We start from the raw sequence: 23,852 nt of genomic DNA, 5'->3' as shown, positions 1-23,852 counted from the left end.
CACACAATATGTTGTACAAGCAATTCCCTTTCTTAATGACCAATATGATTACAAATTATATGCTTCTTGAAATGTAATCTATAAGTACAGTACCCACGTCATAACCGTTCACCTAATATTACTGTCCTGATTTTCTCTTCCTTTGCTTGCATGAGTTTTTATTCAGTTACCCCTTCTGTCCATCTCTTTTCCTTTTCTCTTCCAATACCTTTGTGCGTTATATCATGAGCTGACTGCTTATATATTTGATAATTGGAGTTTAGAATATTAATTTATGAGCATTGTGTGAGCAGTTTTGTTTACGTTGCAGATATATTTATTTTCAGGGTAGCAGACTTCCTGGACAGAGAATGGTGGAAAATCGGAGCTCTGGTGAACCATTCCTGATTGTGGGATTTTCAGATCTTCCTCAGATGCAAGTTCCAATTTTTGTTGCATTTTTAGTGATCTACTTGTCAACTGTGGTAGGAAACCTTTTTGTTATGGGAACAATTTACTCTAACTCATGTCTGCACACACCCATGTATTTCTTCCTCACAAATTTGTCCTTCATTGATATCACTTACACCTCAGTCATTTTCCCACAGATGCTGGTTCACTTCTTTCAGGATGGCAGACACATTTCCTTTACAGAATGCTTGCTGCAGATGTATTTTTTCATAGTCATGGTGTCCATAGAAGTGCTTCTCCTCACTGCCATGGCTTTTGATCGTTATGTTGCTATCTGCAATCCCCTACATTACATGGCAATCATGAATAAGGCGGTCTGCTTCCGCTTGGCTGTTGCAAGCTGGGTGGTTGGTTTCTTGGATCCTATACCACACACCATACTAATTTCTAGACTCTCTTTCTGTGAATCCCACAGAATCAATCACTTCTTCTGCGATATAACTGTCCTAATGAAGATTTCATGCAGCAGCACTTACAGTGTTGAGGCAGCCACCTACATTATTGGTGCTTTTTTGACTATGATGTCATTTCTTTTGGTCATAATATCCTACATCAACATTGTCTCAGCCATCCTGAAAATGAAATCTATTGGAGGGAGGTGGAAAGCCTTTTCCACATGTGCCTCCCATCTCACTGTGGTCATACTGTACTATGGTTCTATCTGTTCAACTTATATTAGACCAGCATCAACCATGGAAGACAACAAGATTTTGTCATTGACCTACATCGCTGTGGCACCTCTGTGTAACCCCATCATCTATACTTTGAAAAACACAGAGTTTAAAGATGCAATGAAAAGGACTAAGCACATCCCCAGTAAGAAGAGTAGAGAATGACTCTCTATTTTAATTTTGGGAAAATAACCTTTAACTTTCAATGGAAAACATTTCTGCCTAACTACTGTTGACAATTGAGGACAATTATTTGAAAATAAATTAAATGCATATTTCTGAACTTTCCTTCCTTTCTTCCTAATTATTTTTCAGATGGAATATTATTAATAATTTTATGGACAAACATTTTTGGCAAATTTTCAATTTGTGAAATGTCATAACTACACCATTTGAAAAGAAAAAGGGCAGTCCGATTTGGAAAAGAAATAGGCTCAAATTTATAAGCAACACAAATTATTTCTAACAGTCATTCAGTCAGAAATACCTTATTTGGATAAATAAAAACATAAAAGAAAAGGCACATACATACTATCTTAAATAATCTCCAAAAAAGGATTTCATAGCACAATAAAACTTTCCCTAAGATCACATTTTCAGTGTACTAATATCTAAAATCTATTCTTATTATTAATCCAAATCACAGACAAATAAGATGAGCGCAATGGTTAACCAAGTGTCTTTTTCTCAATTCTGATGGCTCCTCCTAAAAAATTCACAATGCTACAACACAATAAAGGTATTGACAGCATTTCTAAAGAGACACTTATCCTCTGGCACACGCTCCGTTTACACGTCAAGTGACATCAAGTACGAAAGAGTTGCATCAATACAGACTAAAAAGGTTCTCTTGTCTTTTCTTAATCCAAAGCGCTCCCAGCCAACATGTGTTTTGTAGAGTGAGGAACACCCCACAACTTCTTCAGGGCTAGAAACAATATGAAAACATGCGTGTAAACATATGTCTTGAATTAATCAAAAGGGAATGGACACTGGTGTCTACTAAACCTTTGGTTAGTCTTTGAAAACCCTCATAGAAAGCCTGATTTAGTCGATGCGGTGTATCTTTTATCCGCCCCGTCAGGCGTCATGGCATATTCATAGGGTAGTCAAATAACATGCGGTATGCCTGCCTCACCCGAGGCTACCTCTGTTCCAGGTAGAAGTGTCCAGAAATAATAGGAAAGGGAAAAATATAAAAAAACAGTGTGTCAACAAAAAAGAATTTTTAATGAAAAGGTTGGCACTGTTGTTAAAAAATTCGATATATATGTAATCGGGCAACTAGATTACCATATATCTATATATATATGGTTGGTTGGTTGATTGCTTTATTTCAATATGCAAATATCATAAAAGCATTACAAAAAAATATATAAAACAGCACATCGTGAAAAGACTGTACATTAAAAACAGAGCAGATAAAAAGTAACAATTTAGTCAGAAATAAATTAATTTAAAAAAGAATTAAATTGATATAGACAGTCTTTTTGAGCGGATCAACCAGGCCCATTTTAAAAATGTGGATACGGCACAGACGATGGGAGGGGCTGTATCAGTTAATAGAATCCGTAAGGCCACCAAATACTGACGAGTACCCAATTCTCTACAGAGTGGTTTGAGCCAGTGGGATCTTGGGCGGGCGTAGTCCGGGCATTCAAAGAGAAAGTGTGCCACAGTTTCAGGTCTGTCAGTACATAGGGCACAGTGGCGTGATGCCTGCTTAGGCATATTCCATCTGGAGAGGAGGTCAGCAAGGGGTAAAGTGCCTAGTCTAAATTTGATAAAGAGTGCCCGGTCCATGGAGATGGTAATAATGTCCAGATAGGGCTCAAAGGCAACAACGTCTTTTATTTTCAGGTAAGCTGCGGTGGAATTGCAGTGACGCTGGTTGCTGATGAGCTTGGCAGAGACCCATTCCCAATATAGGTTTTTTTAGGGTCTCCTTCGGGGGAGCTGAGTGGGTGGACCAACAAGACCCCAATCCTAGGTCCCCTAGCAGGTGTTTAATGTCCCTGAGCCATTTAATCTTCTGCCAGCCGACCAAGCACATCACCTCTGCCAGCCCGTCTGCATAAGATTTCAGTTCCGGGACCCTCCACAGGCGAGCCCAGAGTAGAAGAGGCCGATGGCGGGCCTGATCCTTAATTGCTTTACAACCTGCATCCAGAAGCACCGGAACTGTCGGGGTACTCATCAGGATGGCCAGATGGTCCTTTATGAATTTATTCTCTGCCTTGGACAAAGTCTCCATGTTACCTAGGCCCCATAACTCTGCTCCGTAGAGTGATGCGGATACAGCTCGGGCTTTGTAGATATCGATTATCGGGGCTACACAGTGTTTTGATGAGTTATTGTACTCCTTCAGCAAAGCTCCCCCCACCCTTTTGTGGACAGCAATCATTTTGTTGATGTGGGGAGTCCAGCTCATGACATCACTCAGACGGATTCCCAAATAGTCAAATTCTGACACTCTTTCAAGGGGAATAGAGTTCAGGATGGGAGGGCGGCCAAGCTTGCGTGGGGGGTGCATGATTAAATACTTCGTTTTGTCTACATTGATGACAAGTCCTCTGTTTGTGCAAAAATCCTGGAAGCGGTTCAGGAGCTTCTGGAGGCCCTGGGAGGTTTTTGAAATGAGGAGGGTGTCGTCGGCAAACAACAGGGTTGGAATCCTTACGCCACCCAATGAGGGGGCGTCTGCTGGTTCGCCAAGCAGGTGCTCTACCACCCCATTCACATACAAGGAGAATAGGGTGGGAGCTAGGACACAGCCCTGACGGACACCCCTGACAACCGGGATCCTATTGGTCTTTTCCCCCGTTCAGACCCCATCTAACCTGAGCATAGTTGGCATTATGCAGTTTGATGAGGAGGTTTAAGATGTAAGGGTGCATCCCAAGACCATACAGCACCCTCCAGAGTTCCTCCCTAGGAACCAGGTCAAAGGCAGTCTTCAGGTCTATAAAGGCCAGATAGAGACTGCCCTTGCCCAGCTCCACCACCTTCCAGTAAAGTAACAGGAGTCTAAAGACTTGCTCGATGGTTCCTGTGCCTGAGCGAAACCCAGCTTGCATGTCAGACAATATGTGGTTATCATCCACCCATTGGAGAATCCGCCCTAGAATAGCTTTTCCCGCCACCTTCTGAGTTGAGTCTATAAGGCTTATTGGCCTGTAGTTCCCTGGTAGATCCCGACAACCCTTTTTAAAAATTGGGACTACCTCTGCCCCTTTCCAGGACTCAGGCACAGATCCTCCCTCGATAATAGCATTAAGAAGGGCAGAGATCAACACCCCCCATTCACCTGGATAGGCTCGGAGAAGGTCCCCTGGCAAACCATATATATATGGATGTGTCAACATGTTTCAGCTCTATGAGTCTGTAGAGCTTTCGTCAGGACAAAAAGACAAAAATACATACACAGAAGGTACTTACACAACTTGTGTAGGTTCCAATAGCTATTATGGAATTTCTTATACAGTCACCTATAATGTGGGAACACAAACCAATACATTAAAAATGTACAATACAATACAAAAAATTATGGTATAGTACATTGTGATTATACACGCAAGTACTAACAGTATGTGTACATTCAAGATCAAAATACTAGCTTATGAAATCTACTATAAGGAAAGGTGAATCTCACCTTACTTCCAGTTCTTATTCCAACCCGGCTGGTCAGTGTGTTGTAAACGAAATCCTAAGTAATAATTCTAGCATTTGTAAATAGATTAAGACTGGTCTTACTTGCAGAAAGCATTTTCCTCTTAACAATGACAATATAAAGCTTTGCCGTAGTACACAGGAATGGTCACAAAACATAACAAAATGCATAGGAGCGTGGTGAAACCTGTCACAAGAATGGGGGTCCATCTCATCCACTTTATACCGGCCTTGCAGGCCACCGGTAACCAATATAAAGGGTGTAACCAAAAACCTTGTCAATAGGATGTGTTGTTGAGGTATTGGGACCATAACTTAGGGTCCGAGTATGAAGACGGCCATTGGAACAATCTTATCATCTCACCATTTTTCAATTGCGAGTGGATCATTGACAGTTGGCAAGATCGACTGCCACACATCCAATGGGCTCCTTCAGCCCGCTGGTGCGGGGTTGTATTCCCTACCATGTTGGGGGTGCCTGCCAGGCATCGCCGTAGAGATTACAATGTTAACCCACCACGAAAAGGCAGGCAGAAAGGGATTTTGGGGGCCCATAGCAGCCCCAACATTAAAACATTTTTTTTATACTAAATAAATATCAAAATATTTACTGCCACCTAACACAAAACAACAGTAACAAAAGATTTTAATGTACTATTTCCACTCCAATCAGTGCAGTTAGGGATTGGGTTGTATTGTAGATGGGTGAATTTTTCTCTTACCATTGCAGTCAGTGCAAAATTAGGGAACGTGTTGGATTGCGGGGGGGGGGGTATAATTTACTATTCCCACTCCAGTCAGTGCTAAAGTAGGGAAACTGTTGGATTGCGGCGGGGTGAAATATACTATTCCCACTCCAGTCATTACAACAGTAGGGAAAGTGTTGGATTTTTAAATTAAAAACAATATATTATTCCCACTACAATCAATAGTACATTACAAACAAATACAATGTCTCCAAAAAATATTAAAAAAAACTAAATAAAATCTAAATATTCAAAATGTAATATATAGAATTTCAAAAACGATGAAAATTAAAACAAAACATTTAATCAAAAATTATTAAATATAACATTACATTTATTTTACTTTCCACAACATACCCCCACAAAATATACGCCATACTCCTACAATGTAATAATAAATTAAATACACAATTAACACAATTAATTATAAAAAACATTATTAAAAAAATTAAAAATATGTATAACTTAAAATTGATTTAGTTCCAACCATGTAACCCTATACACCCCAAAACACGCTTCTAAAGTAAAAATTAAGTAAATTATCATTTAAATAATACATAATAATAAAAATACTATTATTTACAATTGAATAACTGCCAACCCTGTACACCCATAAATCTCACAATGAACTCATAAAAAATGTACCTAACACTATGAACATAATTAATTATCAATTAAATAATTATCGTAAATTAACAATAAATTAATAATGAATTATCAATGAATTGAAATTAAATTAAATTACTTCCCACCCTCTACCATAATAACCCCCATGCCCCCTAAATAAAAATGAATTAAATAAAACATGATTAACAATATTAACATAAGTAATTACCAATTAAATCATTAGTATTAAACTATTTAAAACAAATATTACACAATTAATGATTAATTTAATAGATAATATTTTACAATACATTAACATGAATGTATTATGATTAAATTACTTATCACACTATACCCCTATACACTCACAACCTGCTATGGTACAAAAAATAATATAAATTACTTAAATACAATTTATTAACTACTACAATTTTCACAAATGCATTAAAAACATCAACAATAGTAAAAAAATAAACTACATCATTTACATATAAAATATATGACTAAATACATAACAAATAATAAAAATCAATATTACTTACCTTAAATGTGGTATTCTTGCCAACGATATTCTTGCACTCAATATTTCCATTCCACAATATTTTTGACTTGATATTACTTTAACTCAATATTTTTAACTCAATATTCTGTCTCACCACTCAATCAAATATAGGCCCATACTGAAGGTTTGATGAGCTTTCTCGCCTCTCTCTCCAATTTCATAATTAAGAGAAAGTGCCTTTTAACCTGATTTAGGTCTCTCTTTATGATGCCCTTCGGTTTATCAAATAACTATGGATGGCCCATTTTGTCCGCTAGAGTCTTAATATATCTGAGTCACGGGATATGAATCACTCTGTGCAGAGTCAGGCAATCATTTATCACTGCCTGATTAAGATAAGATCTAGGTCCGGATTAAACTATATCCTACCCCTTCTCAGCAAAGGAACAAAGGCTAACAGGTCCGAAATGTACCCCATTCCCAGCTCTTTGTGAACTATGTATGAAGATACTGATTGTGGGATGGGTAGCAGCCTTCTCAGGAATTTATTTTACATTATTTAAATATCAAAGTTAGAAATATTTTCTAGAGTTTTCGCTCACCGGTTGGCTTCTTGGCGCTATTGAGGCAAGGGAATCACCAGCCCGAGTTAAATCATTCGTAGGCATGTGTGAATAACAAAGTTTTGAGAGATTTCCTGAAGTTAATCAGATTTGTGCTTAGTCTAATTTCCAGGAGAAAGGAGTTCCATAGTCGAGGGCCAAGGGTCGCGAATCTGCATTCCCCTTGTCGCTTCAGCTTAAAGGTCAGTACTGTGAGGAGGTGGAGATGGGCTGAGCGGGGGTTACTTGTTGGGGTATAATGGGAGATGCGGTTGGCGATGAGCTTGGAGCTGCGACTGTTTCGGGATTTCTACACCTGGCAGCCAACTTTAGAGGCACAGCTTTGGGGAATAGGGAGCCAGTGCAGTTTCCTGAGGGGGGGGGGTGTGTTGCCACCTGGGTTGTTGGAAAATTAGTCTAGCCACTTGATTTTGTACCAGTTGTCCATGGTGTTCTTAGAACCCCAAATATTGCTCCCATAGCTGGCTACGGAAAGGCATTTTACTTGGTAAAACTTGATGAGAGTCTGTAAGTAGTTTAGCCCCACTGTTTTTGCAGTCAGAACTGTGTCATCCACATATAAAAGTGCACAAATCGACTGTACCTGCCAGAGGAGTATCCTTCATGCTGCTCATAACATTGGGCCCACATTTTTGATATATAGGGTAAATAGGAGTTGAGCTAAAATGCAACCTTGTCCTACTACTCTGTACACATTTACGGGAGTGGATACTCTCTAATCCTGATTATATCACACCGACATAAAAAGGTCCAAATAAAGATCATGAAGAAAATTTACTATATTATGGTCCACACCAAGATTGTAAAGCACAAGCCAGTTTATATCTGTTATTTTGGTCAAATGCTGATGTTATATCCATGAAGGCCAGATGTGCCTCTCTTACAGTATATTTTCCAAAAATCAGATGTAAAGTTAAACATTGGTCTATGGTCCTTTTTCCACCCACTCAGTTAACCCTACAAAGGATCACTCTCTCCATAACCTTTCCAGATGTGTCTATAAGGGAAATAGGTTGATAACATTGTAGATCTGATATAGACCACTTATTAAGGACAGGAATAATGGTAGCCCTGGACTAAGACAATGGTAGACTTTTCTTCCGGCAGAGTACAAATCTTGTCCCACGGTAAAGAGTCCATTTGGTATAGGTCAGCAAGAACTCCGTTGTTGCCAGGCTCTTATCTATTTTTGTCAACATATTTGTAATGATTTTACATGGATATACAAGATTTGTAGCTCAAATGAGCTCCATACGCATGTAAAGATCATCAGTTAGCTAAAGATGATACACAGTTTGATCATAAGTTCCTTGCATGCCTGAATGTTTTAACTAGGAGCAGAAAGTTCCAAAAATACAAAATCTTACCGGCACAAATTACATGTCTCATGTTGCTTCTTCTCTCTATTAAGGCAGCTAACAAATTTAACATAACAATGAGAAAAATGGCACTTTATCTTTTAACATGATTACGATGGCCTATAATAACTCCTCAGAAAACGTCAGAGCAAAATCACCACTAGAGGATGCCAAGATTCTGCAAGTTTGCTGTTAAACTTCTATAAATGCTCTGGAAATGGGAAACCCTATTATCAGGAGTAAGACTATGAAGGGATGAATGAATGAATGAATGAATGAATTCCTTATTTGTGTGATTACCTCAATCCATTACAAAATACAATGTTAAAAAGTTTTAGAAAGTCAGAAAGACAGAAAATAAATACATGTGCAGGACATTGTAAAATCAGTTATTTTTTTTTAAAGAGAAATCATATGAATGATGTAGACCTAATAATTTCTTAATGATTTCTTGTTCTTTTCTTTTGTTTTAAACATAAAACATCTGGACAGGATTTAGGGCTGAAAGAGCCCTAGATGAATCACTTGTTCAGTGGTGGCCAGACCTCCCGGACAGTGACCCTGTTGTTGAGGGGCCCCCGGGCTGTTCTTTGCACTTTGCCTGTGAAGACTTGTCCTTCAATAATGTGAGAGTATGGTAAACACATTTCCCAATGTTGGCCATGTGCTTCACAATGTCCAAAGTATAGAGCTGTGTGGGTGCCCAGTTGAAGAAGAATTGGTCTGAGGTGTATACTGGGAACTAGCTGCAAGGCAGAACCACAGAGTAAAATGTGTGCCAGGGACTCTCTTTTGTAATTGCAAAGGAGACACTCCATAATGACCAGCCGTGCTTTCCAAGATGGATATAATTCTTTTAAGTGGAGAGGATGTATTCTGGCTGATAAATCCGATATAATGCTTGGCTCCCCACAGGCTGCGTGAGGTGGGGCTTGGATTCCGTGTCCAGACTGCGAGAGCATAGGCAAAATAGCTTTTTTGTTTTTTTAATCGTGGCGTAGTTGATTATACCAGGGTCCCAGTTCTCTGTCGCTAGTTGCAGAAGATCTTTGGCTGTGGCACGGCACGAGACCACGGGTTACTTGGTTGTAGAAAGATGGATTTTATGACGGCCTTCATGGTGTTCTCCGAAGCTGAAGATGTTAGATAAAGTACTTTGTCAGGCCAGCAAGCTCTTCTAATTTTCGTTGGTTAAGATCAAATTCAAGGCTAATCAAGGTGTTTCTAGTTCAGGCTGATAAGCGAAATATGTTTTTGTACACTGTGCAATGTATTTTAAGTCTAGTGTGAACCTCCCTGTTGCACGTAGTTAAGGGACGGTAATAATTTAGCCCTCAATACTCTTTGAATGGCCCTAGTTGTTGGGCTATTTAAGAATGCATAACATATACAGAGGGCATAGGTGGCCATTCTTCCTTTCTGCTGCTGTTTGTGGAGGTGGACCAGTGGAATGCCCGTCCCGCTAAACCCGGCCATGAGGTATTTGTGGGTTTGTACACAGTCCAAAATCAGGGGACCCAGCCTCCACTTTGCTAGTTTTTTCTTTGGGTAGTGGCCAAAAATCATTATTTTGTACTTGCTTGGGTTAGCAACGAACTTGTTTTCAACATTGTATTTGGAGAGGAGACTAAGTTCCCTTTGAAGTCCTATTTTGATGTGGTCCGAAAGAACAAGGTCGGCGGCATATTGCATCAGCTGGATCTTTGTGTGGCTGATCTTAGGGGTGGCCAGAGTTGCTATGTGCAGTGCTCGCCAATGTTGGCGGTGTACATGTTAAAAAGTAATAGTACCATCTTCCACACTGCTGTCCGACCCCCAAAAAAAGGTTGACTATCTCCCAACATTTATCACTATTATTTAAAACCTTTAATTGGAGGATATCGTACCCGGCTTCTCTTTATTTATTTGTGAGTTGCAAATGCTTGCTAGTATCTTTTCCTCCTCCTGCTAATCTCACTCTTATTCTTGGGATTTTGTACTAGTCTAAATACATTTCACTTCAGAGAAGGAGAGATATCTTTGCAGAAAATGAAACGTTGCTGAACTTGAAGGATGTTTTCAAAGGTTTGGAACTTGTGTAATCATCATCTTCATATTGCTATATTTTAGCATAGACATTGAGTATAATTATTATGAAATTTGTGTAGTTTGACTTTACCATCTTAATTCTCATTTGATGGGAGGATATTAATCTTAACCATGTGGACTGAACACAATTCTATCAACTGAATATGTGCTCTGAACGTATATGTCAGTTTTTCTCCCAGCATTATACATGGACACATTTATTTATTAAATTCTATGTGCATAAAGGAAAGTTACTTCCATTCGTAGGGAGACACTACAACTCATTTTTATGCAGCTGTATGTATCCTTTATCAGTTCAGTTCATTAAGCTTTATTCGGTTTTGTTTCAACCATAAAAGCATACAATATAAAATAAAAATACAATCATAATTTAACAAACAACATACATTTTTAAAAGCAACAAAATTTCGTTAGGTCCAGTAAAATATGCTGATCCAGTTGTTGTTAATGACTAAGAGTTTACATGGTAAGCATCCGCCTAGTATTGACAGTTGTTATATGGCGGGAAAGGGTTGAATTGAGGTAGCTTGCTATGCTTCAAAATACATTGCGGATAAAAGTTAAGAAAGGGGAAAATGTGCTCATTTGATGGGGAGAATCTATAACCCTGCTTATTGTTGTGATCGACATTTTGTTTCCGGGAGGGGATAAATGAATCACTAGGATAGAAGTCATGTAGGTCCCAAGTTTTTATAGGACCGTCACCTTCCTGGGGCTGCCAGGACTGGAGATATGGGACAACTAGTCTGCTTCTGAATCTGATTAAAACCAGATCCCCACCAATATCTTTACGTAGGGGACCCAACCATCCCACTCTCCTCACGCTGACTATCCTGCCATCAAGGTTGTGGGGTAGGGGTCTGTTCTTTGATAGCCAGAACTTAACTTTATTAAGCAAATGAGTCGATCTCTCAGATTTTCCATGTTTCAGGGGAGGAACCCCCGATAGAATGGACACGAATGGAGCGGCCACTGGGGGAAGATTAATACGAAGAGTCTTAGTACTTTTTAATCTAGGCTCAACAATACGTTCTGAGGCAGATATAGATGGAGCTTTAGGGACAGGGACAGATGGATACACAGTAGTGGAGACAGTTTCAGGTGATAGGGGAACTGGGTTATGCGTAGTTTGTTTGGGCAACTCAGGAAAACCAACCTGTGGTAAACACTTAGAAGTTACTGTGTTTGCCTGGTTAAGTTTGACAATTTCCTCAATCCCCGTCAGTCTGTCCCCCAAGGTGTTAATCTTGTCGATCAAAGGGTGGATGATGGTTTTGATCAGCTGTTCAATCATGGTCAGTAAGACCAATTGGGGGGAGGATGCGGGATCATCTACTTTTTTGCCCAGCTCAGGAGTTAACAGATCCAAGAAAACAGGCGGGTTAAAATCTGATGATGCCCTTTGCAGTTTAGATGTTTTGTTTGGGGACCCACTTTCTCCAACCCGGTCATGTTTCCTCTTACCAGTAGTAACCATAACGGGAGTAGTACTTTTTACAATTACTTTTATGGGTGTCGGAAGAAGCCCCTGTGTGCTGCCAATGTGGGCTAGCGAGCTGGCGTTAGCTACCAGATGGGGTGAGGAAACTAAGGTATACCTGATGTTGCACATACTGTTTAGATCGTCTAGCCAGGTAGGATTGGACGCTGTATTAGACGTTTCAGAAGGGAGATCCATGCTGATAGGGGAAAGTGTAAAGTGAACAATGTAAGAATAACAAGACAAACGGCTGTACTATTTGTTCAATCGAGCCACCATGACATAATTTTTGCCCGTCTTGTGTCTTAGGGTTTAGGTTCAGCCAGGGGGATATAGCAAGTAACAACTCCCATATGGGTATGAGTAACAGTATCAGGCCGGTTATAATAGTCAGTGGAGTGGATAGTAAGTGAATTTACCTCCTCATAGGAGGCCAAGAGGGGTGGCCCGTCCCGGCCTCCACGTGCCTCTGAGGGCCACAGAGGGCCCGCCCTTTGCCCGGGCTTAGCCCGGCGCGGTCCCGCGCGCGTCCCGCGACGCGGAGGGAGCGTCCAGTTCAAGTAGCGCCTCCGGGCGCGCTGTAGCCGGAAGCCGGAAGTGGGCGCAAAGCACCCTGGGAGCTGTAGTCTCAAGCCGCGAGGTGGAAAGCGGCGGCGGCGAGACTACAGCGTCAGGAGCCCAGGAGCAAGAGAACCAGCGTCTGCCCACAGGTAGGATGCCCTCCAAAATGAATTTCACCCCCTCCTTTATCAATATCCCATCATGTTCAGGAATTTGCTGTGCTATTCTGTGGTGTTATTGGATAACATGAACCAATCTCCCATAATATACTCCTTAAGGCCCTCATTATGACTTAAATGATCATTCTGGAGGACACTGTAATTACAGTGTCAACCACCATCTAAATTATGAGCACTTGCAGATCTCTTTCTTTTCACCTGGAGATGTTGACTGCTGAAAACAGAAGAAATCTCTGGGTGAAAATCAGGAATTACCAGGGGACTATGACCCCACATTACTGATTCCCACCAGTCATCAGCCTATATTCCCTGTTGACTGCACCTCTTGGCAATTACAGGTAACAGTAATTCTGCATAAGGAGAGGCAACTTAACAGGGCCACATTTGGAAGATACCAAATGCGGGATTTACCATTAGACTAAGAGGTAGCAGATAACATGTATGCTATCTCTGCTGTATTGCTACTTATTTATAAGGCAATGGAATGAGACCTACTAGGTGAAGCATTCACCAACTTCAACATAGGGAACATTATGTGGGCATTTTGGTTGCACATATATCACCATTGTTCACCAGTAGCTGGCCACTGTAGTGTGGCACAAGGCCATACCAGTTGGCATAACACACACACACATATGCATGAATACCCCAATCCCATGTTAGAGGTCAGGAGTGGATAATAAAAGATAACTAGCCCACCCACGCAAATACGTGCAGAGAGTCAAAAAGCACTACCTGTTTATTTCTGTCTCCACATTCAGTCTATTTCGGCTCATTGTCCCACTGCACTACAGTAGCAATGAGGTGTAGCTAGCCCGACTGCATCCCAGTTAGCCCGCTCCAGTCTTCATCACACCCATCCCGTCCCATCTCATTGGCAGCTCTTGACCTGACCGACACGGCTGTAGCAGAGAGCATCAAGGACTGGCTACACTGTGACCTGCTTCATGCAGCCTCCCAGCTGGCTGTTCCTGGCCGCATCCAGCCTCTCTCTGCCACTGCATGCCAAGTGGCTCCTGACTCCTCTTCATGTGCTGCCACCCTGATGCAGCCCCTGCTGTCTTCTTTAAAGTGAATAACTCCACAGAACTCACTGTTATCAGTGCGGCCACGCACCCCATCCTGGCACCTCTGGCCCCACCCTGCCAGCATCCTCTGCAAAGAGCAACCAACTGCTACAATGGGAACAGAGCAGCAGGAAATAGGCAAGCAACACCTCTCCAAAAGGGATCCGCAACCTCCCCGTGCCCCTCTGCCTCCTCCAAGGAGACTTATGCCAGCCAATGCCACTGGCAGCACATCCTACCCGTTGCCTTACCTCAGTGAACTAAACCACCCTGCAATGGGAGCTATTGCATGTTGGTTGCATGCCTGACAACTATTTCACTCCATTTGACTCTAATACCTGTAAGAGGAGATCATCAAAGTCTTCTGCAACCTCCCCATGACAGGATCTTATGACAACTAAGATTGCACTCCTAAATACATAATTTGATGGCCAGATGAAAGCAGACTTTGAAAGGTTTTAAATGTGAAAAATCCATCAGCATGAGGTAGACTCCAGCAAACATGTTCCTTCCCGCCTAAGGGAACTGGCCAGCACCTGCATGGAATATGATCCACAGAAGGAGGAATGCACCTAGATCACCCACGGCTGTTGATCTGCCACCCTCTGAAGCCACATCATCTGCAAGACCAACAAGTCACTGGATGAAGTTCTGATACTCACTCACTCTCACAAACTATTTAAAGACAGAGCGGACAAGATCAAAAGTGCATTCCAGAGACTCTCTGCCACACTGCAACCCATTTCACGACCAACCAAGCCTTAAACTGCTCCTGGGTCAAAGGGCACCCATGCCAAAAAGCTCACAGTCACAGTAACAACACTGTAGTGGACTACCCAAAGACTTCTGTGGCTGCTGTGGGCTGGCCCCACACCCACTTTTCAAGAACCTATACAGAGGTAACACTAGCTCCACGTGTCATCACCCAAACCACTTCACGAAACTCTGCCGAAGCAGATTTCGTCCAACTGCATCCACTGGCTATGGTGCACCTGGACATCAAGGAGTGAGAGCAATCACATAAGACCAGTCACCAGACCCAGAGAGCACAACCGGGGGTATGCAGCTACAGAAGCAGACAATGACGAATTGTAATTTCATATGCTTTGAAACTGTGACCATCGAGACTTACCCACCCCTCATGCCAGATTCAAATTAGCTGCACACCAGTCAAGTCTCCCATTGCCACAGTAGTATCAGTCAAATTTAGCTGGGTACAGTTCAAACCCCTGGATCCATGACCCATGCTGCTGTCTACAGCAGCCTGTATATATTTGCCTATGGGAGCTCGACACCCATCACATTGGCAGGAATCTTCACCTATTGTCCCATGGCACTCACTGAGTGTCGACAAAATTCTTTGTCAGTTCAATAGACTCAGAGATGCAACTCAGCTGTGTCATGGCCGAGCACCTGCAACTTGTTCACTCTGCTACTGCCATTGGTTACATCTCCAGCAACATTGACCTCCTGCTTCTCGATTTCCAATGCATTTTTACTGGCCTGGGCTGCATGAAGGGTCCCCTAGTCTCTCTCCACATAGATCTCGTGGTCTGCCCAATTGCGCTCAATAACCACAGGATTCCATTTCATCACCACCCAGTAGCAGAAGTAGAGCTACAGAAACTCGAAGGTGCTGGTGTTATTGAAAGAGTGTCTGGTCCCACTTAATTTGAATCTTCCATGGAAGTAGCGTACAAACCCAACTGTCACGATGCATCCGAATCTGCGCCAGCATGTGCCTCCACAATAAGGCCATGAAGATGGGGAGACACATATTGCCAACAATTGATGACCTGTTTGGCGATGTCAGTTGCGCAAAAATGGTTCTCAAAGCAAGACCTGAACTCAGGTTACCATCAAAATCAATCTCCACAAGGAAAGCAGGTAAACCACAATGGTTATCACTCATGCCATTCACTGCTGCTAATAAGAGACTCAACTTTGGTATTTCATCAGAGACTGAAGTGTTCCGATGCGCTCCAGGAAGTCAGCAATGACATACTCATCCACACACTTACTCTCAACAGCCATCGCCGCTACTTGAAAGCCACTCTCAAGAGGAGTGATGTGGCAGGCCTCACCCTCAATCGAGCAAAGTGCCAAATTTTAGACAAGGAGATGGAATTCGTTCGATACATCTTTACCAATGAGTTCATAGAAGAATATTGATATCAAGGAAACCCCCGCACCTCTCTTCCGCAGCTGAATTTAGGAGCTTTCTCGGCCTCGTCCCATACTGTGGGGGGTTTATGCCCAACTTGGTAATGCTAGCATGCCCTCTGAGACACCTCACCAAAACATCCACTCAATGGGCATGAGGGAAAAGGAAAGACAATACCTTCTGGGTCATTAAAAAGGCTCTCCTCCAGGTTACAGTCATGGCATACTTTAACCCTGCAAATGTGTCTCTGCTAGCCCAAATGGCATTGAAGTCAGCAATGAGCACTGTGCCACCGTTGCATGTGCCAGCAAAACCCTAATAGACATGGAAATGAATTATGCCCACATCAAAAGGGAGGCTCTTTCTGTTAACTGGTGATGAAATAAATTTTGCCTGTGGCCCTTTGGCAGTCCCTTTCATGTCATAACAAACCATGAAACATCCACTGCCCTCAATAGAGAACAGGGCACTGCAGCTTAAAGAATACTAGTTAACTGTTGGCTACAAACTGAGATGTAACAATCCTGCCAATTATCTCTCAAGGCAACTTCACCAACCTGTGGATGACCCCTCTAGTTCCCTATCTAACACAAATGCGTATGCCCACTGGGTTGCAGAAGTTGACTGCCATAAGACTGTTCCCCTCAAAGACATTGCTAGAGCTACTACCTCTGAATTGTGTCCACAAAATGCTTTGGATGCCACTGAGTCAGGGAAACGGAAAGACTTCCTCTTAGATAGTTGAAACAATTACAGCATCTCTAGAAGGGACCTCTCTGCCCTTTGGAACATTCGCCATGAGCTCAGCACCATTGAACAAGGCCTCCTTCTACATAGTCATCTCGTGGATGTCCCCATCCTTGTAAGTCTGCACCCACATGGGCCACCAAGGATCCACTAAGACCAAGTCACATTTGAGATATAAAGTCTGGATCCCTAGAATAGACCCTGAAGTTGATGACTTTGTTTCTAGGTGCCTTTGGTGTCAAGTCAGCAAGTCACCGGACCAGCCAACTCGGGTAGTGACAGACAGCCCGAGCGATGGCCCATGGTGATACATTAGCATGGATTTCGACGCTCTACCCAACTGGCACCACTTGCTAGTCGGCTCAGAGGTGGTCTCAGAATGCGCAATTATAAAATAGCTGCAGGCGACAATGTTCAAGCACACCAGGAGGTGTCTCACCTACATTTTTGCACGTTTTGGAGTTCCAAATACCTTCAAGAGTGTAAACGGGCCCCTGTTTAAAACCTAAGACTTCAAGGACTGTCTGTGGTCCTTTACTATCAAACACAGGAAAATTATGTCATGCTGGCACACAAGTCAATGATAAAGGTTGAAAGGCTGTTTCACATGCTCAACAAAATTATCTGCATCAGCTGTGAACAACTAGTGGACATGGAGGATGCTTTCCACGGGACCTTTGGTGCATACAGATGCACTCCACACAGCACCACCCAAAGATCTTGTTCAGAAGGGCGGTCTGAGATAATTTCCCTTTCTGAGAGACATGGACAACATAGGCTTTGCATACACGCAAAGGGGAAGAACAAGACACAATCTCAATGCCAGCCTAGCCCTCAGAGAGTCAGAAATCCATGTAGGAGGCTGGGTTCTTATACACGATTGATGCCCCAGAGGAAGATTCAGCTCTCTTTTGAAACACAATCCCTCCAAGTAAATGACCAGAAAGGCACTATGGTGACAGCCATGAACAACTCGGACTGTGTCATGTGAAACATGTCTGGCTTTACCAAGTGGCATATGGAGAGTCCCAATCCTTATACATGCTCACACTGCATGTGGGAGGCAAAGAGCCGTGCATTGACCATTTGGAGAGAAGCTAACTTCCTAATCCCCTGTCATAAACAGCAAGCCAGCCATGGCAGGAACAGCTAGACAAACACCAACACCGATCCCCCCTCCATTGGCACAGCAACTCTAGGTCACCCATATAAACTGTGATAGACCCTCAAAAGCCCCAAGAGGCTTGAGTATTATGTGTGTGACTGATGTAAGGGTACCTCTAACTTTTGCAATGGCCAGAACTCTGACTTTCAATGAAAGTTAGGCACAATGGTTATGTAAGAAGCTGGCTCTATATATATTATACCAAAAAGCGGGTTTGGTGTACACAAAGTGCAGTGAGTCCCCAAAGGTATGACCAATGTTAAAGTAGAAAAAAACTTACTCAGTTTATTGGTAATTTGGCTGAGCAGTTAGGCTTATCAGAGGGTTGTGTGAATGCATTTGGTGAACATACTCATGCAAGACAGGAACACACAATCAATGACTGACTCCAAGCCAATGTTTGTAGAAAAATATGACTTTACTTACTTTAATTTCTAGGAACCAAGTTGAACTCAGTTACAGGTAAGTAGAATTTTATGCAATACATTCAACATGTAGTAAGAATATGGTATGGTCTTGGACATACTTTGGTGCTTGCCAATCAGAAACAGTGACACCTGTACTTGAAACAGGTAGATGGTCTGATGCAACAGATATAATTTAATGCAGTCGCTCTGGAAGGGAAATCGTGTTATGCATCAGCAGATAAGTACACAACTTAACTTTCCAGTCTCCAGGGGTTTAGCCCAGCACTAAGCAAGAGTCAGTTTAAGGTAGGTGCTGCACCACCAGCGGCACTGGCATGGCAGGGTGCAGGGTTTGCCGAGCCCAAGGCTAGTCAATAGAGACTGGGGGCACCTGAAGGGGTATGGGATGCAGTATCTATGCTGTGGCAATCAATGAGGGTCACTCCTGCCATCAGTTGAGAAAAATGGAGGTGAATGAAATTCAGTAGACCACCAACACTGGTATGGTTGCGGGTGTCAACAGTGGGTCACTGCAGATGAAAGAGAGGCACTACCAGCCCTGTGGTTGTGGGCATTAAGATGCATATTGAGATTCACAGGGGATGGAGGAGTTCAGATGATGTTGAGGCAGTCGAGCAGGCAGGGTAGCAGGGAGCCGAAAGGACAACTTGGAAGGAGGGTACAGGTTCTCAGAAACGTGGCTGAAAACAGTTTTGGTTGTTGAGCCAAGAGGATCTCTCTGTTTCAGGGAGGCTGTTCAGCTGTAGTGCTTTCTTCTGGCAGGACATAGGCACATCAACACAGGTGTCATTAATTTTCCACTGTGGTCTTGGAAATCCTTTGCAGTAGTGAGTAGCATTGACACACTTGTCTATCCTCATCTACTACTGTTTGTGCACCAGTGGGTGCTTGGACTAGTGCCTCCAGCCCATAAGGAGGTTATGGGAGATTGGTTGAAGTCTAGAAGGGCACTTGGGTTTTATGGAGGCCTTGAAGTATTTCTGGAAGGGCAGTAGATCCAGTTGTTGAGCTGGCTACAGGTGGCAGGGATATTGCCAAGTTCTGTCTGCAGCGGTACAGTTCCTGATCTGGCATAGGGTTTCTTCTGTCTTCTTCTTTGGTCTGTCAAATCTGAGGAACATGGTTCAGGGGGGGCGTTAATTACCAAATTTAACAGTGTTACTGGGGTTGAGGGCAGTAACCAATGGCTACTGTCCCTTATGAAGACTACACCGTTTGGGTGCCCCCCCCCCCTTTGAGTAGAGGGGTACATTCATGTTCCTATTGGGCCTAATTCTTCAATTCAAGAGGGAGAATTTCCAAGAGATGGGTGCACCTCAGCTCCTGGTGAGCCTAGGGGTGTGCCAGTCTAAGGTAGACATTCCTATGCTGTTTACTAATTTTCCCGCCTGTCCTGCTGCCAAAAGTGGCATCTGGACAGGGTGGTGAGCTTCTCCACCAGTTGGAGCTGCCCAAATCAGCACATCACAAGGTGTGAAGCACCTTCACCCAATATTTTGTTTAAGACAAATCTGACCCTTGTGGTCATTCCTTTTTATCATAATATTTTAATAGCGCAAACATTACCATTGTCCAGGAATTAGAAACTGCACTAATGAAGCATATTGAGGAGATAAAAATCGACTATGCAATACTTTGGAGGGGTGATTTTAATTGTAAATTGTGAGGCATGTCACTGTTTAGCAAGGGACACGGTAGGCGGCTATCACTTTGAACATAATCCTTGTGGGAATATCTTGAATTCTTTACTGATGAAATTTTCAATCTTTTTAAATTTGGATACATACGTAGGAGAAGGCCACGGGACGTTGTTGATTTTATTATTTTGTCTGATTATTTTAACTTTGAAAATGTGATTTTTAATATACCTAAAATACATTTTAGCAATCATTACCCACAAACACTAAAGCTAGTGCTCCTATCAGATCCCGCCACCACACCAGCTAAACCAGTCCCCCTATCTCATACTAAAAATAAGGGGTTAACTCGGAGGTGGTCTACCATTAACCCAGACTTCGTTCTGGAGGAGATTATAAGGCGTAACCTTGGGCAAGTACTGGATTGTCTGGAAGAAAAGCTAAATGCCCCAGTTATGATTAAATCGTATGGGGCAATAACAGTGACAATAAAGGTACTCCTAACGAAGAACCAACCCAATAGAATACAGAACAGCAAAAAGGTTGTTCAATAGGGAATGTTCCCAATCACATAATAAATTAATTAAGACCTTAAAAACTAGACGATGAGACATGGTGGGAGTGAGACAAATGCGTATAGACTACAAGCACGCACTCGAGAGACATAAGATGGAGAATAGGCAAGATGCATGGAGCCATTTTCATCTGGCATCTCAGTGCAAAGATTCTAAAATCTTTTGGAAAACTGTCAATCAAGAGTATTTTAGTGATATAAAAAATTGCAACATTGATGTAACAATCATGCCTGAAATGTTGATAAAACATTAAGATGTCTCTATAGCAATAGCACTGAAACACAACGAGATACCCACCCCCAATACGTGGCATCTCCTTTGGAACCTCCAACTCTGGCTGAAGTAAATAGGGACTGTAAAGAACAAGGCAACCCGGCCAGATGGAATACCCGCGGACTTGTTCTTAGCAAATATCCCCCTGTGGCTACCGTTGTTAACCAACATATTAAGATGTTACATGGCCCAGGGTCCTCCGGAGTCTTGGAGATCAGTTATAATAGTACCTATATTTAAAAAGGGAGACAGGTCGGATCCTAAATGTTATCGACCGATCTCACTAATCAATAGCTCCTGCAAGATTATGGGATGAGTAATATTGGACAGATTGGAGACTTGGATAACAGAAAATGGGAAGTCTTTTGTTTTCCAATATAGCTTTCGGAAAGGCCTGGGCACTGTAGAACAGTGTTTCAACCGTCACCATGTCATTGGCAAGTATAACATGGCTAAGCCAGGGTCTTTATTCCTTGGGTTCAGGGACCTGACGTCTGCCTTTGACTGGGTGCAGAGGGGGAAACTGTAGGAGAAAATGTAGCTCATGGACATTGATCCATTCATTGTCCACTTTTTAGCCACAATGCATCAGGGAGCAGATGGCGAGCTTACCACACCCATAAAGATGGACCATGGAGTTCGCCAGGGATGTGTACTCGCTCCATTCCTATTCTGTTTATACATAAATGATCTAGAAAGTCACAACAGAAATGGAAATGTAGATGCACCCACCATAGGCAGTAGGTCTTTACCAGCTTTGTTATAGGCTGATGACTCTGTCCTAATGTCGAGAACAAGGGTGGGACTACAAAAACTTTTAACCAGTTTTAATGAAGTTATGAGTGATCTGGGACTAAAAACGAATGTTGTCGAATTGCATGTCATGGTAGCTGGTAAATCACCATCTAAAACTAAGGCATATTATATAAACAATGAAATATTTTGTCAGGGCCAATTTTGTCCTATTTAGGCATTATTTTTAATGAAAAAACACATAGTCCCACCTAGTTAATGCATAGATTGGGGGCTTTAACAAAAATGTGGAGGCCATTTTTAGATTTACAAAAAAAATAAGGCTCTCGCCCCCTAACAGTAATCATAGACATATATAAAGCACTAACATGCGCCGCCACGTAATATGGTGCTGAAGTCTGGGGCTGAGCCATTACTCTGGGTCTCCAGAGAGCTGAGAATATGATGGTAAGACTTGGACTGACACTACCCAAAAGTACCCCAGCCATTATGTGCCTTAAGGAGTTGGGCATAATACTATTGTCCTCTCGCATACAATTAGCACCTCTGATGCTTTGGCGTCGCATTTGGGTGAAAGAGGAACCAGCCCTAAACTGTGATATAACCATTGTCCACACATCTAGGGGGCCGGACTCACCGGAGGCATTGCTGGAAACCACGCAGCTGGGGCCCGACGCTGTTTGTTCTTCCCCGCCGCCGTAGCTCCTACCACCACACGGCCGCAGCGGGGGAAGACTACACCTCCCAGCGGGCTTAGCGGCCGAACCGCCCACTTCCTGTAGGAGCACGCCGGGAGGCACTTAAAGATCACTTGCTCCCTCCGCGTCGCGGATGCGCGCGGACGGCGCCGGGCTGAGCCCGGGCAGAGGGCGGGCCATCTGTGGCCGTCCGGGGCAGGAAGAGGCAGGGCAGGGCCACTCCACTAACACCTACTACAACAAATGGGTAAGAGAAAGAAAACTCCGACTATGGAGGAGGGCGGAAAACATGCTAAAGTACCAAGACACTCCAACTCTATCATGACCTACCTCTCCTCTTTTGTGGGGGCCCTAACCAAGGAGATTGCCAATGCAGAGCATGAACTGGGCATCTCTCCTTCCTCCCACTTAATATGGTACCATCTCAACTTTTGGAGGTCGATGTGTCAGGCCCTACTATTACACCCACACTTCCCCTGGAACCAGTTGTCACCATAGTAAATCCCCCCCCTCTGGGTCAAACGAGCAAAGATACCACCCCTGCCTCACCTACAAACCCTCTAAGACTAAACCCCCAGATGGGTCCTCAACTAGCTAAACGGAAAAAGGGGAAAAGTGCCGGTACGAGGACCACCACTAGTGAAAAAACTGACACTTTAGGAGATAAACTTGAGGAACTCTTTGTGGCCAGGATTGAACCCCTCTTGGTGGGAATTGCCAAAGACATTGTAGATACTCTAAACACCTGCCTGGAAGGTCTTTTAAAGAAATGCTCCCTCATAGACAGACTCGTAAACTCTCTACCTCCCAACATCGCTTTACCAAGTAAGGGTTTGTTTGGGGATGCTGCAGGGGGCTTGGTATCAGCAGGCAACACGATAACTACACTTCCCCCAAGTAGTGCTATGAACAAGGATGTCAGGCCCCAGGTTCCCAAACCGGCTCCCCCTCGACAGATGGCTGAAGTTTCCACCTTGGGGGACCAGTCAACTGCTTACCCCAGAAGAGCCCACCCCCCAAAGGAAGGTCACCCCAAGCACTTATAAACTCAATCTTCCCCCAGAGGCGTCTCCTCTGGTAGCAGTGTTTATTGGGGTCGAACTACTTATGGAAGGGGAGAGGGAATCAACCCGGGATCTTATGGCTAAATATTGCAGATATGATAATCCATTGAAGGAGGGTGGGCTGGATTTGTAAACAACCGAAAACTACACATGGGGATTGTGTGGTAATTAACTTTTGTAGGGCCGACCTAGCCGATAGACTGTTTTGGGACGGTTCAGCGATCGCTATTAGGGACCACCTGAGACCGGTTCCTTTAGGGTTTTACTATCAACCCCTGGCCCGCACTAAACTCACAACCAACTACCAAGCAAGATGGCAGGGTCTGAGGGCAGTAGCAGGGCATAGAA

The 23,852-nt window shown here is 43.0% G+C and overlaps 1 protein-coding gene across 1 annotated transcript; it reads left to right on the top strand.

Moving 5' to 3' along the window:
• Positions 1 to 350: 350 nt before the first annotated feature.
• On the top strand, positions 351 to 1,286 carry LOC147700744 (olfactory receptor 8D1-like). Its single transcript, XM_086928471.1, has one exon. It carries the CDS (start codon positions 351 to 353, stop codon positions 1,284 to 1,286), a length of 936 nt encoding a protein of 311 aa, XP_086784597.1.
• Positions 1,287 to 23,852: the final 22,566 nt, after the last annotated feature.

The sequence above is a fragment of the Lissotriton vulgaris genome, chromosome 7 (assembly GCF_964263255.1).
Source record: "Lissotriton vulgaris chromosome 7, aLisVul1.2, whole genome shotgun sequence".
Taxonomy (NCBI): Eukaryota; Metazoa; Chordata; class Amphibia; order Caudata; family Salamandridae; genus Lissotriton; species Lissotriton vulgaris.
Note: the sequence above shows the minus strand (reverse complement) of the source record. Positions and strands in the feature narration are given on the sequence as shown.